Below are 14027 nucleotides of genomic sequence, written 5' to 3'. Positions count from 1 at the left end.
AATTAAAATGTGTGTAATTTAATTCGTTAATAGCGATTTTACTGTAGGGAAATATTTTACAGTACTATGCATTTTTAAAAATCATAGGTATTGAAGCTGCTTAGCACTAGGATGTAGAATAAAGTCTATGCAAACTGAGTTAACTAGAAGTAATTTGCATGTTTATTACTGCTAACATATTCCAAATGCATCTCAAATAACGAGGCTGAAGTTGGCTTCTTATTCGCCAGCTTCTATTTATCAGTTCATTTCACCAAAACATTTAATTTTAATAAAATATCTCCAATAAAAAGCTCGACTAAGAGCTAAGTTTTATATAGACGTTTTGTTAGTGATGAATACGTTTAAGTAGCCATTCATCAATCATCTACGCATTCAGTACACATATCCTGTACACGCTAAGGTACGCTAGTGAATAAAGCTGAGGCTTCGCCATACCAGAGGCTAACAAAACACAGTACTCAATCAAATACTGGTAGTAACACACCAAACAGTTCCAGTAGAGACAGAAGTATATGTAAATTAAACTCCCCGATCCACAGAAATACAACCACTACTGTGATCTGATTACATTATGAAAGTTCTCTGAAACAAAAAATGAACAGTTACATGAAGGTTTGATATCATTTATATCGCGGTTCATAAGAACAGATCAGTTAAAACAGCTTTCATAAATTTATTTAGAACATTAAGGCATTATGACTCGTTTCAGATCATGTTGACAACTTCAATAAGTAAAAATGCAATGACACAGTACGCTAATCAGCTCAAAGAACATACTGCAAAAATACATTAATAAAAGTAAATTTTACATAGCAATCTGACCTGTACAGAAGAAAAGGTTTAAAGGAGTACTTTATATATGATGCATTATTTCTGATTGATTTCTAAAAAAAATGTTTATTCATGTTTCTACTTAAAGTATTATTTGCCGTGCTAGACTCTAGTAAAGAAAAAGTAGCATGAAACCTTACTGCTATACCTTATTGGTATAGAGGAGAAGGAAATTAGCAATGTGCAGTGTATTTGAGCCTGTTGATTAAGATGTATGTGCTTAATCACATCTGACTCTTTCTTATGACATGACTGTGTATGGCTTTGGTAAGCCTTTTCACTGAGCACAACAATTAGAAATCCAAGCAGGAACAGCCAGCAGGAAGGATATGTATAACATACATACTGTACTGCTGTACATACAGTACATGTACAACAGAAAACTAAGGCACACACTGCCTTTTCTCTTTACCTCAGTAACAGCTGAATTAAAGGAGCAAGCCTGCGCAACTTCCAGGTTGTCACTAAAACACAATTTTAAAACCATGCTTTGTTCTCAGTTTGGAAACAGTCATCTCTTGCCCTTCTGTATTATAACAAATCATTGGAGTTTTTTTGGAAAGTGGATTTACTGTACAAGTACACATGTTCATACCCCTTTTTAATCCACAGTTGTGACCAAGATACACAGCTAAGGGGGACTTACCTACAGTAAATGCCTATGACTTTTGGCAAGTGTTAAGATGTGCAAGTTAATATTCATGTTTTGGTACAGTAGGTATCACCTTCCAGCCCTTAAGAACATACAGAAAATTTAATGAAGGAGCTTAACCCTCATTTTCCTGTACATCTACTGCCTTGTGAGCTTTCCTCATTCATACTGTAGGTAGATCTTATTATTTTCATTTTTGTTATAAAATGTGTTTCAGAAACCTTTAAGATGCATCAAGACTCATACTATGGATCATCTTTAAAACCCTCAAGGATTACTCCAGGATTGCACCTATTTGTTTCCCTTTTTTGATAAAAGTAATCTCTTGATGTTTATACAGCACTACAATAATGTGTTTTTACAACCCACAAAAAATGTTTCTGTATGCAGTCAGCTTGGTCTCTTGAATGCGACAAATGGAAATCATAAATTATTTCTTATTTTACAAAAGTTCTTTCTCTGAAGAACCTCTGAATGATTACATCGTTTTTTCACCACATACAGTATATCAAATATATTTATGTGTACATTATTTGTTTCAATAAAAATAAAACTAATAAATAACCCATCTAGCACTGAAAAGTTAATACTGGTGACCATTACTAAGTATATGCAAGGAATATATCTATTCATGGAAGCTGCTTGTTCCTATTCAGGTCTGCTGCAACCCACTGTCTATCCTGGGAACACAAGTCAAGACTACATCCTGGAAGGAAAAACATGCACAGAGAACAGTTGAAAGACATAATCTAGCCAGCATGTCTTTGGGAGGCAGGAAGAAACTTAAGTACCCAGACTAAATGCACACAAACAGGGGCAGAACACGCGAACTCCTAACAGACAGTGCTCCAGTCTGCAATCACGACACAGGCCCCAATGTGCCATGACACCTTGCAACCCACAAGAAATATATGGGAAAATAAAAAATATGCCTGCTGATCACAAAGATCTTCCTTGCTGTAATTACATTCAAATGTTCACTAAAACTTTCTCTATAGCTCAGTAGAGACATATGATTTTTTTTTCATTGATTAATCTTTATTCACATTCAATTTGAAATAATGCTCATGGCTTTAGACCATTAATGGCCTAACAGTGGCAACACTGTATTGTCAAATGTGAACGAAACCTGTGAAGTCCGATATGGGCCACTTAGTTTTGTGTTGTTATGCTTCTGTGACAGAGAAAACGGAGCAACTTGGAAACACTTGCTATACATTTGTTGACAACGTGGAAAAGTATGGATTACATGTTTGAAAATATTCAATTTTTTGTCTCCCAAATATGCAAAACGTATTTACAAAGTTCTCCATGGAAGAAGAATTAGGAATTCATTCTTGCAGGTTTCTGTAACCGTGTCGTACAATTGGTCGGATCAGCCACAATTGATTTTCTGATGTTGTCCATAATGAACTTGTATCTTTGCCAGTGCTGCACGTTGTGGGCTATTCATGTGCTTGACTTCTGAAGATCTTCAATTCTTAAAGAAGGATAATTTTTTCCCTCAAAAGTGTGAACAGGGGAATTAACTGGAGCCTTGGAGCGTAAAACAAATCCCAGTCTTCGTTCTGCTGAATTCAACTGCATTTCAAACAATTGATTTGTTCCATAAACACAGTTGACAAGAACTGCTACTCCCACAGGAGTTTGCAGAGTTCTGTGATAATACTTTTCAAGGCTTGTGAGGAGATCTCCACTTAAAATCTCAAGATTTCTGTTTGACTTTTGTCTTCTTCTTTTTGGACAAACCTGCAAAACACAAAGGAGAAACTGGAATTAGAAATTTAAATGAGAAATTTAATGAGATTTTTATTTCAAGAAAATGTTCTTTAATAAAAGGTAAACCTATTTTAAATTGTTGTGCTTCAGTATTTTTAACAATTATATGGTTAACACTTACAGTAACAGGATGCCTAAAACAAGATTCAAATTCTAAAGTTATCTTGAGACTCAATCTAATTGTTATCAGGACATATAAGGGAGTTTACCATAAAGGAAAAGTCCGTCTTTTGAAACATAATTTTGATCAAACATTTAGGTAACCATTAGGCACAAATTAAGGCAAATGTAAATAGAAGACCTACTGCTTATGTTTTATAAAGTTCTCATTTAAAAGATGACATTGCGTGAAATCAGACATATTGCTTTTGTGACAAAAAACACAGCAGCTGTTTGACAAATAAGACTGATGAAAAGGCTTAAGTGGGTTAAATGGAATAACATCTACCATTACAGAACATGAAAGATGAAAGAAATCTGTATACTAGTCCATCTTAAATTACTTTTGGTTTCCCATCCATCTATTTTCTGATCACTTCACCCAGTTCAGGTCTGTGGGTTGAATTATTTTAAAAATTCAAAATATATCATATCTTTCATTATGAAATTGAGCATGTAATTGATTTATAGTTTTCATAAATCGCATGTAGTGATCATCTTGGATATAATATCACTGTGGCCAAAGAGCTACAGTAAAAAAGTATGTGCACTGTATCACTCATCTTGACCATGAACTGCTAACAACCAATTCACAATATACCAGCAGAACATTTCTACATCCATCTTCTTCAATACATCAGCCTAAAAGCTTCTTCTTCTTGTGTACAACCTTTATCCATTGTCTTCCCCCCTCAATGAATTTTACTGTTCCATTTTGTTTAATATAGATGTGAAATTCTGGTTCAAAATGGTGTCATTAAGAAGTTTGGGAGCCAAAACTGTCATATCGTACTACTCACTTACTGACTCCTCTATGCATGTATCTTTGTCAGCACCTCTCTCTCTACCCATCTTCACCCTAGCAGCAGTCTTGATTCATTGTTTAATCAGAATGCAACTACCAAATTAGTTTTATTTTTACTTGAAGATATCAACACTTTTAATTGAAAATGAAATCATTAAGTGCAGTGAAATTAGTGATTGGAAGGGATACGAAGAGTGAAAATATTGAAGATTAACTCAGGATGAATTTGCAAGAAGTCCTTTAAATAATGTCCATTATGTGACATATTTGTACACATATTTATACATTATGCCATGTGATTTTATGATAAGACATAATGGATTCTGGTGCAAAAACAGTAAGTGAAACAGATACAAATATTTTTCTGAAGGGCATAGCTGCAGTACATGACCAGTTTATGGATCATCAGTTTATGGAGCACCTCTGGCATTTTATTTAGTTGAAGATGGATGCTAAGCTGACAAAGGGGAAAGACCAAACATTCTGTGAATTAACCACTGATTAAGTTCAGAATAATAAAAGTGATTTTAGTCTGTTCATTCACAGAAAATGCTGGGCAATTGTCTTTTATAAGCTAAAGATTAAGGTATTTGCTGTATGGTGCTTAATAGTCTCTGCAGCAGCAGTTTTACTGAAAACTGACTAAAATTTTAGATAATTCTTTTTTATTTCTCCGCATTGAGATAATGTTTTTTTAAAACTGAACAGAAATGTCATATTTGTTAATGCAAAAGCAGAAATGAAGCTTGATCCTGTTTTTTTTTTAATTCTTCTTTAATTTAAAAAGAACATTATCATGTGTTGGCATAATTACATCAGGAGAATGCACAGCTTCCTTTGAGAAACTGACAGATCTTCCTATACCTGCTGGCAAGCAGAGCTAAACTGAAAATTGGTTTTCCACTGCTCCAGCCACCCATTGGTATAAATCAATGAATTAGATATAAATAGCAATCTTTGAGACCTGGACTTAAATCAAAAAGGCATCTCATGTAACTTACTGGAAACCACTTTTAATCTAGGGCTTTATTCAATTTTGCAATAATGGATGAAGCTCTGTTTTGCTAATAAACTAATAATAAAATTCTAAACAAGATGCTTAACTATTTGTAAGGACCTGGTCATGGACATGTACGATAGCTTTTTTAAAAAACAAAGAGGGACTTGGTGAGAAAAGCTTATAGTATTTTATTTCTAAAACACATAATTGGAATTGCTTCCAATGTCAACCCTAATTTTCTTCCCCTCCACAGAAGGAATCTTGGGTTTTTCCATCAGCTCAGTTCACTGCTATAAAACTTGCACCAGTATGGAAAAGATGAAGAAAACCATACAAGGTCAGGCCTTCTTCAAACTGTGAAGACCAGCAGAAAAGAGGCACAACAAAAACTGATGCAGCTCTTGCCAACAGCACTGCAACAACACGTGGTACTCCACATGGGTCAGTTGTGTGTTGGAAGTTCATACTATCAAAGCTGACCACACTACCTCCCACTCTCATTAACACTCAGGGGCTGGAGAAGCTCAGTCAGTCCCCAAAAGATGTATCCTAGACCTAGACTTAAATCTATAATCCCTGACCATGAGCAGCCAACTGCATTTTGAATTGATTTAATTGGGGGACCATCCCACTGGATCATTTATGACATCTGTGAAAGAAATAAAAGACAGATGACAGGAGCAAAAGTACTATAGTCATTGGACATGACCAATAAAGGTGTTCTCTTGTAGTACAGGCTGAGCCCCATAGTCCAGGAAAGACCAGGTCAAATCTGGGTTTTGGTATTAGTGGCAGTAAGGGAGACCCCTTGGTGGGGAGAAATTAGAAAGGTATCCAGGAACTGTTCCCTTCTGTGTTTCAGAATGGGGGAGACCAGTCTCTGGTGGTTTACAGACCACATGTTTCTGCCAGATTTCCGACAGTTGGAGATGCCCAGGCCATCATTGGTGGGGAAAGATCAGGTGACACTAAAGGGAGCCAGTATCCACTTGCCCTTCTGTGTGCATCCGTATTGTTGTAATCTGTGCTCTCTCTCTGGAAATAGCAAACATAGTGCAAAAAAGGCCCTCCAAAGGAAAATGTATCAGCCTCATCCCTCCCGCATAGAAAAGACGTCTTCGTGAACAAGTTCCAATTTTCACTTTGGCAGAAAACAAAACAGTATAAGAATTACATTTTTTTCTGTTTAGTAGGAGTTAAGTGACTTCATACTTGCAAAAACATTCTTATTCCCCTTTGTAAGAATGTATTGAGTTACTGCAGGGGAAAACGACATAAGGAACTGTAGTTGGAGTTCTCCCTCAACCACAGGAAAGAAATGTGTTAGTTTTTATGAAAAGGTGTAATTTTTATTTACAATGGACATAATACTACCAAAGAGCTGTTCAACTGTTCGTTTCAATGGCATAATGAAAAGTGATCTGCACTCAGACTTAAAGCAAAGTTTCATATTGTATAATTACAATGCAAGATGATGAGACTAATTCTAAATTGATTTACAGAGCCTGATCTTGTATAACAACTAAGAAATAATGAAATGTACTTCCACTTAAATTAAATGTATTTATTTTATGGAAAAGAAAACCAGAATAACCTTCTTGCACTAAACAAGAAAGTGAGATTTATATTGTTTAGCTAATCCTAGGTTAAGACACAACCTCACTTCCTCCTTGCAAGTGGATGCTTACCATGTACTCTAGACTTGTTACCCAGCTCAGTGCACATTGCTGGAGTTGCTAAATGTCTTTGAATGTTTCTTGGTCCCATACTTTCCCCCTCAAGCTATAGAGATTAACTGTGCCCTCTCCCTAGTGATCCCAATAATTTAGAATGACCAGGATGGATTCACGATGTTACTGGACAAGAGATGAAAGAAGGCATATCCAAAACTCCAAAATGAGAAGGAAAATCAGTTAAAACAAAATTCAGCAAGGACCTGGTTAAAGAAATGTGGATTTGTTAGTTAGCAGAGCTGTAAATCACAAGCATATGCCCTTGAGAGGCTGTTAGTTTAACACACATCTATTTCACCTACCTTACTGCATCACACAACCCTTTTTAGAATTTTTGTGTCCATTTCCATTGTGAACAGCTGTTTTCAGAAAATTGAAACACAATGAGAAACTGAAGCAATGTACATGGTTTTACACAACCAACAGAGTGAACAATTATAAATAATACTGCTAAGCTTTTTGGCATTTTATACTTGATTTTTAAAAATGAGTATTTTCCCCATGTCTTTAAAGTTTCTTTGTCACAACAGTTTCTGGTCAATTTTTATTTTATTTCGCAACAAAAAGCACTATAGATTGGAAATGCAGCAAGTCTAACTTTCTGCAGGTAGATGTGTTATATGTAGAGGTACAAGTTCTAAAAGGTGTGTCACATGGAATAAAGCTCTGGTGGTGCACTGAGCGGACTTGTCTCTATCTAGAACAGTAAGAAACTTACTGCAGAACAGAGCAGGCTACTTGTCTGTTGTATGGCTGTACAAAATCTTGGAACTCTGTGGTTTGGATATAATACCTAAATGAAAGAATTTTCAGGGACTAAACCCAAAATACTCACACCACTACAGTGAAAAGTCACTAGGAAATGGTATTAAATGCTGTGCAAGTAGTGACAAAGTACATAGACCTTAACTGTACAAAAAAAAAAATCAGCAAAACAAACAATCAGGATTTATTTTAGGAGTTTTTGTACATCTGAACCAAAAACATTTCTTTCTGGGGGGGGGGAGATCACAAAGGAATGAAACAGCAGATCGGGGTCATCAAGTTTAATCTTCTGTGGTTTAGCCTTTTTTTATCTTAAAAGAATTAATTGTGGTCAGAAGGTTCCCAATGAAAAAAGAAAAACGAGTCTATTTCTTGGGAGCGCGAGTCGATTCAACATTTCATAGAAATCTTAAAAAAAAAATAGCGTTCCTCAGATTGCAGGTATTCTTATTGTGAAAAAGATTGGGGAAAAGTAAACTTTACAATATTTTATTCATTACCGGTTTTTGGAAATACCAATGTTAAAGCTAATTTTCTGTAAAATATTTTTCAATCATAGAATCATTTTTTAATTTAGGAGAAAAACTGTAGTACGTATACATTAAAATTTAAATATTATTTTCAAAATTTCAGAATACCACGTAACAGACTTCTATATAAATCTCAAATATCTGCACTGACTTTGAGACAAATGTGAATTTTCCACATAGCAGATAGTTTAAGCATAGTCCAACCTTAAAGTTGGAACAAAAACTAAAATTCTTAGTGGGAATTTTCTTTTCTAGCAAAAAAGGACGTCGGTTCCAATCAGGGCCCACAAAGAGAATCTACTGGGGCTGCTGAGTGGTTCCACCTGCAAAGGTGCTGAGCAGATTGAGACCTGCATCCTGAGAGCAGTTTGAGGTCTATGCTCCAGGTTTCATGTGCTTGAGCCTGGGTCATAACAGCAACTGTGACCAGGGTTCCCCGAGTCACAGTGTATGTATCACTGAGCACCACTCAGGTGAAGTGGGATTAGCTGGCAATGACTTTCAGGTTTGTGGCACAGTGGGCAAGACCCACGCCCCTCCTCCAGAACTGGGATGACTAGCCTGTGACGTGTTCAAAGACGAGCGGCTCAAAGGCAGGTGTGTGTCGAAGAAGTCTGTCTGCACTTCCTCACTCTCCCCCATATGAAATGGCAGGGTTTGCAGGCATAAGCCAAGATGTGACACACACAACTGGCCATTATCCAAAACGTGTGGGTGTGGAAGAAAAAAAAAACAGAGATTCTTAGATTAAAAAAAAAAAAATCACACTGTCTTATCAATTGCTAAGCTATATATTTTCTCAACCCACTTTCAGAAAGCCGTTTAGCTCAACTGGGGTCTTAGCCATAGCCTGTCCTGAAAGCATAGGGCACAAAGCAGGACTGACAGTGGGAATCAATGAAAAATAGAGAAATAGGGACCATATAGCAAACATAGTTATAGCAATAAATGGAGCCAATCCAAACCAGAAAGCATGTCTTTTTGGCAAAGAAGAAAACCAGAGCAATTGTCCAAAACCCATGTGAGTGAAGATGTAGCCTGCAAACTCCACACAGATACACCCAAGGTCAGAATCGAACCCAGGATCCTGGGACCTGTGAGGCAGCATTGCTAACTGCCAAATCACCATTGTGCCCAAAACAGGTTTTAAAAATACATAATCATTTCTCATTTAAACATCTTCCTTTGAATCTAAGACAAATATTGTAATTTTATACTATTATACATATATCTTTATTAGGCTGAACAACAAAAATTAAATATATTACCTTCTCCACTCTTTCTATTCTTTCTGAAGTGCTTAGGCAGCCTTTTAGATTCAGGTTTTGTGCAGTCTGCTGACTTGGAAGAACTTCCTTCTGAATCATTCACTGTGATTGGCACCTCGGATACATTTACAATATCCTGACCATCAATCACATCATTTTCTTTGGTGGCTGAGTTTGAAGTAGAGCACTGGGATAAGGCATGACGGTTATCATCTGCATATGCTGCCGATGGCGTGTCATTACTCCTGTCGGCATTTTGTGAGGCAGGGTCACAACAGTCTTGGTCGCTGGGCAGAAACGGACCTCCACTGTGCTGGATGGTCACTTCACTGTCAGAGTTTGCTGCAAACTTTTTTTCAGCCTCGCAGTCCTCCTGCGCTTCGTCAGCTGCACAAGTCATTGTTTCCACTTCATATCCTTTTCCATTATTGTTCAGTTCAGGCGGGTCATTGTCCGGGATGGTAGGAGGAGGAGGAGAAGAAAGAAGCTCTGTAGCTGCATTCTTCTCTTCTGAAACATCATCTCTCAACTCTGGTGGGTTCTCAGCAGGGAGGCCAGGCTGTAGATTACCAACGTCATGTTCTGCCTCTTTTATGGGGTCGGTTGCAGAAGGAGAAAGTGTGTCGTCTTTTTCCAGGGGTTGTGTCGTGGTCCCATTTAGTTGACTGCTGTCCATCGTGGGGTCTGCGGATGCTGAGGCTCCTTCTTCACCTGCAGAAATAGCACACTTGTCTGTTGGAGAAAAGGAGACGGGGTCAAATTAAGGGGTTGTAACTCTTGCAGCTTACACCAGGTACTTCTGCTGGGGTAGAAGCCTCCTTGGATGGAAGATTTTGCTTTAGCTAACCACTGACATACAGTGTTAAACAATATTTCCCAACATCTCCCCATTATAAATGTGCTGGGAGTTTACAGTTGTAAATAGGTGGCGGAAGGGGGGTAAACCCAGCAACTGTAGCCTGTGTGGTCTGTTCCTCCTGGTTTCCCGGCAGATGTCAAGGTGATGCCTTTGGAAAGCAGATCATTATTTCAGTCTGTTATCAATGCCTCAGAAGTAGCAGTGACTGGGACACAAACTGAACTGGAAGACAGTAGTAAAAATAAGTATAAATACCAAACAGGATGTACATTTACTAAACAAAAGTATGACTTGTCTTATTGCTGTCCAAGGCCGTCTTTGAAAAACAAAGGGATCACCTAATAGTAATTTACAAATTTGGCAGAATAAATAAACTAGAAGCTGAATTTTAACATCTGTGCAACAACTCTGCAGTAAACAGTAGTTTGTTAGACAGCCCTTTAATAAATCCTTTATCATAAATTTGATTTGTAGATTTGGCTTAGAACCAATATACAAAGAGGGCAATTTCCTTCAGGTGCATCACTTAAAAGTTACTAAATTTAGTGTTTACTAAAAAACTATTAGTAAAGAGTGTGGCTACACTTGTCAAAATGAATTCATTATGATATTTAATCTACAAAGAAAGATGGTATTCCAACACGAATCTACCATCTTGTAGACATGTGGTGGTAGAAGAACTTATGGTATCATCCTGCACCTTACAGGTTACTTGAAAATTCCTCTTTAGTAAACAAAGACTTTTCTCAATCATATCTATGTTACATTAGAGGCAAAATCAGAAGCACAGCAAGACCAAATCCTGACAAGCTGCAGGAGTGACACTGAAAGGAGTAGAAATGGTGAAACGGGAACACAGCTGAAAGCGGAGCTGCAAAGGCGATACAACACCTGGCATAACCAGTTAATTTCTGCAGCGAAGCAGGGACAGGTATTGTAATAGTCTTGTCCTTACCAGGCTGTGTTTTACCTCTGTGTGTTTCACTAGAGGGAAGGCTTTCTGTTTCGCACCTGGGCTGTGCAGTCTTCCTCAGAGCGAAGCCCTTCCGGATGTCAGCCAGCAGAGAATCGATAATGCAGCCTTCCTCCTGCTTTGCGGGGACTTTTCTTACTGCAAGAAGCAGAGAAACAGCTTTGGCTCATGTGCAGTTTGAAGAAAAGTCAGTTGAAGAGGCAGGAAACGCAATTTGCAGATAGCCCATGGACTGCTGAAACATCAGGCTCACAAGAATGTAAGAAAGGTTGCATACGAATGGAGGACATTGGGTTTTTCTTGCACATTTTGTTTTTAGGAACTAAAAACTAAATTTGACTGTTTCTTGATAAAGTCCCAGGATATTGGAGTTTACATGGCTGGTTAATGTGTTACAGATTTCCACCACCATTTGGGTAAAGAAGTGCCTCCTGGTCTCCATTTTAAATGCACTTCCAAGTCAAGACTTAAAAAAAAATCAGTTTTATCAGAATTTCATAGTAGGACGTTCCCTTTTGAGCCCAGGAAAATCTCTCACATTGGTCCAGCAACACATACCCAGAGCAGAAATATTACACAATATTCTAAATGAGTGCTTATTATTGTATTGTACATTTATACCATATCATTGTTTTAAATTCTACAATAATATCACACTCCTTTTTAATTTCCTTTCTTCTAGTGTTTACAAATCCTCCTGTTTTGGTATTCTCTAATAACGTAACTAGTCAGCCATTTCAGAATCTAAAACACTAATAAAACCTTTGAAGAACAGTGCTCCCAAAAATTATGCCTGTAACACATATTATACCACCTCAGTTCAGTATTCACCCCTTATCTGTAATGTGATCTATGCATTAACAGATATATATTAAACAATAAATCAATTTTCGAACTGCTTTTTTTTCATTGCAATTCAGGCTCCATCTACCCCGTGACAGTGTCTCAAGCAGTGGGCACAAGAAAGAAAACCAGAGCACCCAGAGGGAACCCACCCAAACACAGGGAGAACATACAAACACGCACGATGCAGATAGCACCCCAGCTCTGGAATTGAGCCAGGATCCCAGCACTGCAAGGCAGCAATGCCAACTACCATACCACTGTGCTGCCACCAAACACATTTAATTGAATTCCTACTGCCGGTCATTTAAGAATAAAGACTTCATGAGTTATTTTAACTCAAGCCTTTGGAAAATCTCGACATTCTATGCAATTGTGACATAGACTCCACCCATAACTTCGATGGCTCAAGGGATCTGAACTCATAAAAACTCACAAAGGAAAATACATGAAGCCAAAGAAGATTTTATGGTAGAGATTTGCTAAGCAGACTTTTCTGCAGTATTTCCTGGCTGCTGTCAAACACCCAAACCACCTACCACTAACGTAGTGGAAATGTTTTACATCCCCAAACACTATTAATTACAATCCACCTGAGGACTTAACCACCACCAGTAATCTAATGAACTCCTCTCTAGTGACAGTTCAGTGTTAAACCATCACCTCAAAGGCCAGCCAGACATACTTGTACATATAGTCTAGTTACTTAACACTGCTGCTGTTGCTTGTTCAAAGAACACTAACAGACTCTAAGCAAGATCCTCCTTTTCTAAATCCATGTTTACTATCTTGCATACGACTTACTTATCTTTCCATTTGCCCCCTTCTGCCTCTTGGACTCCTCCTCTTCAAGCTGCTTCTTCCGCTTCTCTGCCTTCGCAGCCTGCTCTTTCCATGTGTGGTTCTCCTGAAAGTTAACAGGCGGGGTTTTACTTGACAAGACGGTAACTCTCTAATTGCCTTCTGTGTTGCACAAAACTTTGCTTATATAAAGCTATTAGTCATTAATTCTCCTGAGAAGGGGAGGCTGGGGTATTGGTGTAGCAGGACCCACCACTGTGAGAGGCGTCTCCATGTAGAGCAGAGCTGGGACTGAACCTGAGAGAAAGCAATGCGATTCCCACTGTACAAAAGCTGCACATCCTACAGCAGTACTATGACGTACAAGTTTAAGGTGGGGGGGAAGAGAGAAAGGACTCACAGAAGCATAAAAATGAAGCAGCTGAAAATGAAAAGCAAATTATAGTTTTTAATAAAAAAAGATAGCTTCACAGTCAAAATAACGTGTTTTCTTAATAATGATAAAACTACAAAAGGCTAACAGATCTTTAAAAACTGAAAGACATTTAATCACCTTCAGTCAGAATATGAGGACCAATATTTAACAATCTGTCCTGTGCCTAGCTGTTGAAAGACATAGTTCTTGGTTCTGAGTTTTCAATCAAAATGAGGAAAATAATACCCCTACTAGACTGAAGAGTGACTTCTCTAAGCAAATGGTATCAATCTGGTCTGTATATGGCTTACAGTTTATGGTGTAACTGTACCTTGAGAGCCTTCACAAAGAGGCCTTGGAAGGTGTTTAAGGTGTTAAAAAGCTCCTCTAAGGACAGTTTGCTTGGGTCTTCACACAGGTAAGTAGCTAGCTCCTCCTTCTTCTTTTCTATGGCTACAAAACGGTCTTCAAGTTTCAGACATTCTTCTAGATTTTGCTAGAAATGGAAGCAGTGATTATTCGTGAGTAAAAGTCAACATATCGTCCGAGTTGTACACAGTTCTGCATTTTATTTCAAAGAGATGATTTAGAAAACTTGATTTTCTATCCGT

The 14027-nt window shown here is 37.7% G+C and overlaps 1 protein-coding gene across 5 annotated transcripts in view; it reads right to left on the bottom strand.

Annotated features, from left to right (window-relative positions):
• Positions 1–612: 612 nt before the first annotated feature.
• The window catches only part of inf2 (inverted formin 2), a 47501-nt gene continuing 34086 nt past the window's right edge, over positions 613–14027 (bottom strand). For 2 of the 5 annotated variants that reach the window (XM_015350885.2, XM_015350886.2), the window contains exons 18-23: positions 13748–13912; positions 13005–13107; positions 11340–11495; positions 9526–10257; positions 7265–7321; positions 613–3235 (exon numbers count right to left, since the gene is read on the bottom strand). In XM_015350885.2, the coding sequence (XP_015206371.2) occupies positions 7266–7321; positions 9526–10257; positions 11340–11495; positions 13005–13107; positions 13748–13912 (1212 nt within the window). In that variant the 3' untranslated portion in view covers positions 613–3235; position 7265. The other 3 variants (XM_015350888.2, XM_015350887.2, XM_069193311.1) reach the window with 3 other exon arrangements.

Source organism: Lepisosteus oculatus, chromosome 8, assembly GCF_040954835.1.
Source record: "Lepisosteus oculatus isolate fLepOcu1 chromosome 8, fLepOcu1.hap2, whole genome shotgun sequence".
Taxonomy (NCBI): Eukaryota; Metazoa; Chordata; class Actinopteri; order Semionotiformes; family Lepisosteidae; genus Lepisosteus; species Lepisosteus oculatus.
Note: the sequence above shows the minus strand (reverse complement) of the source record. Positions and strands in the feature narration are given on the sequence as shown.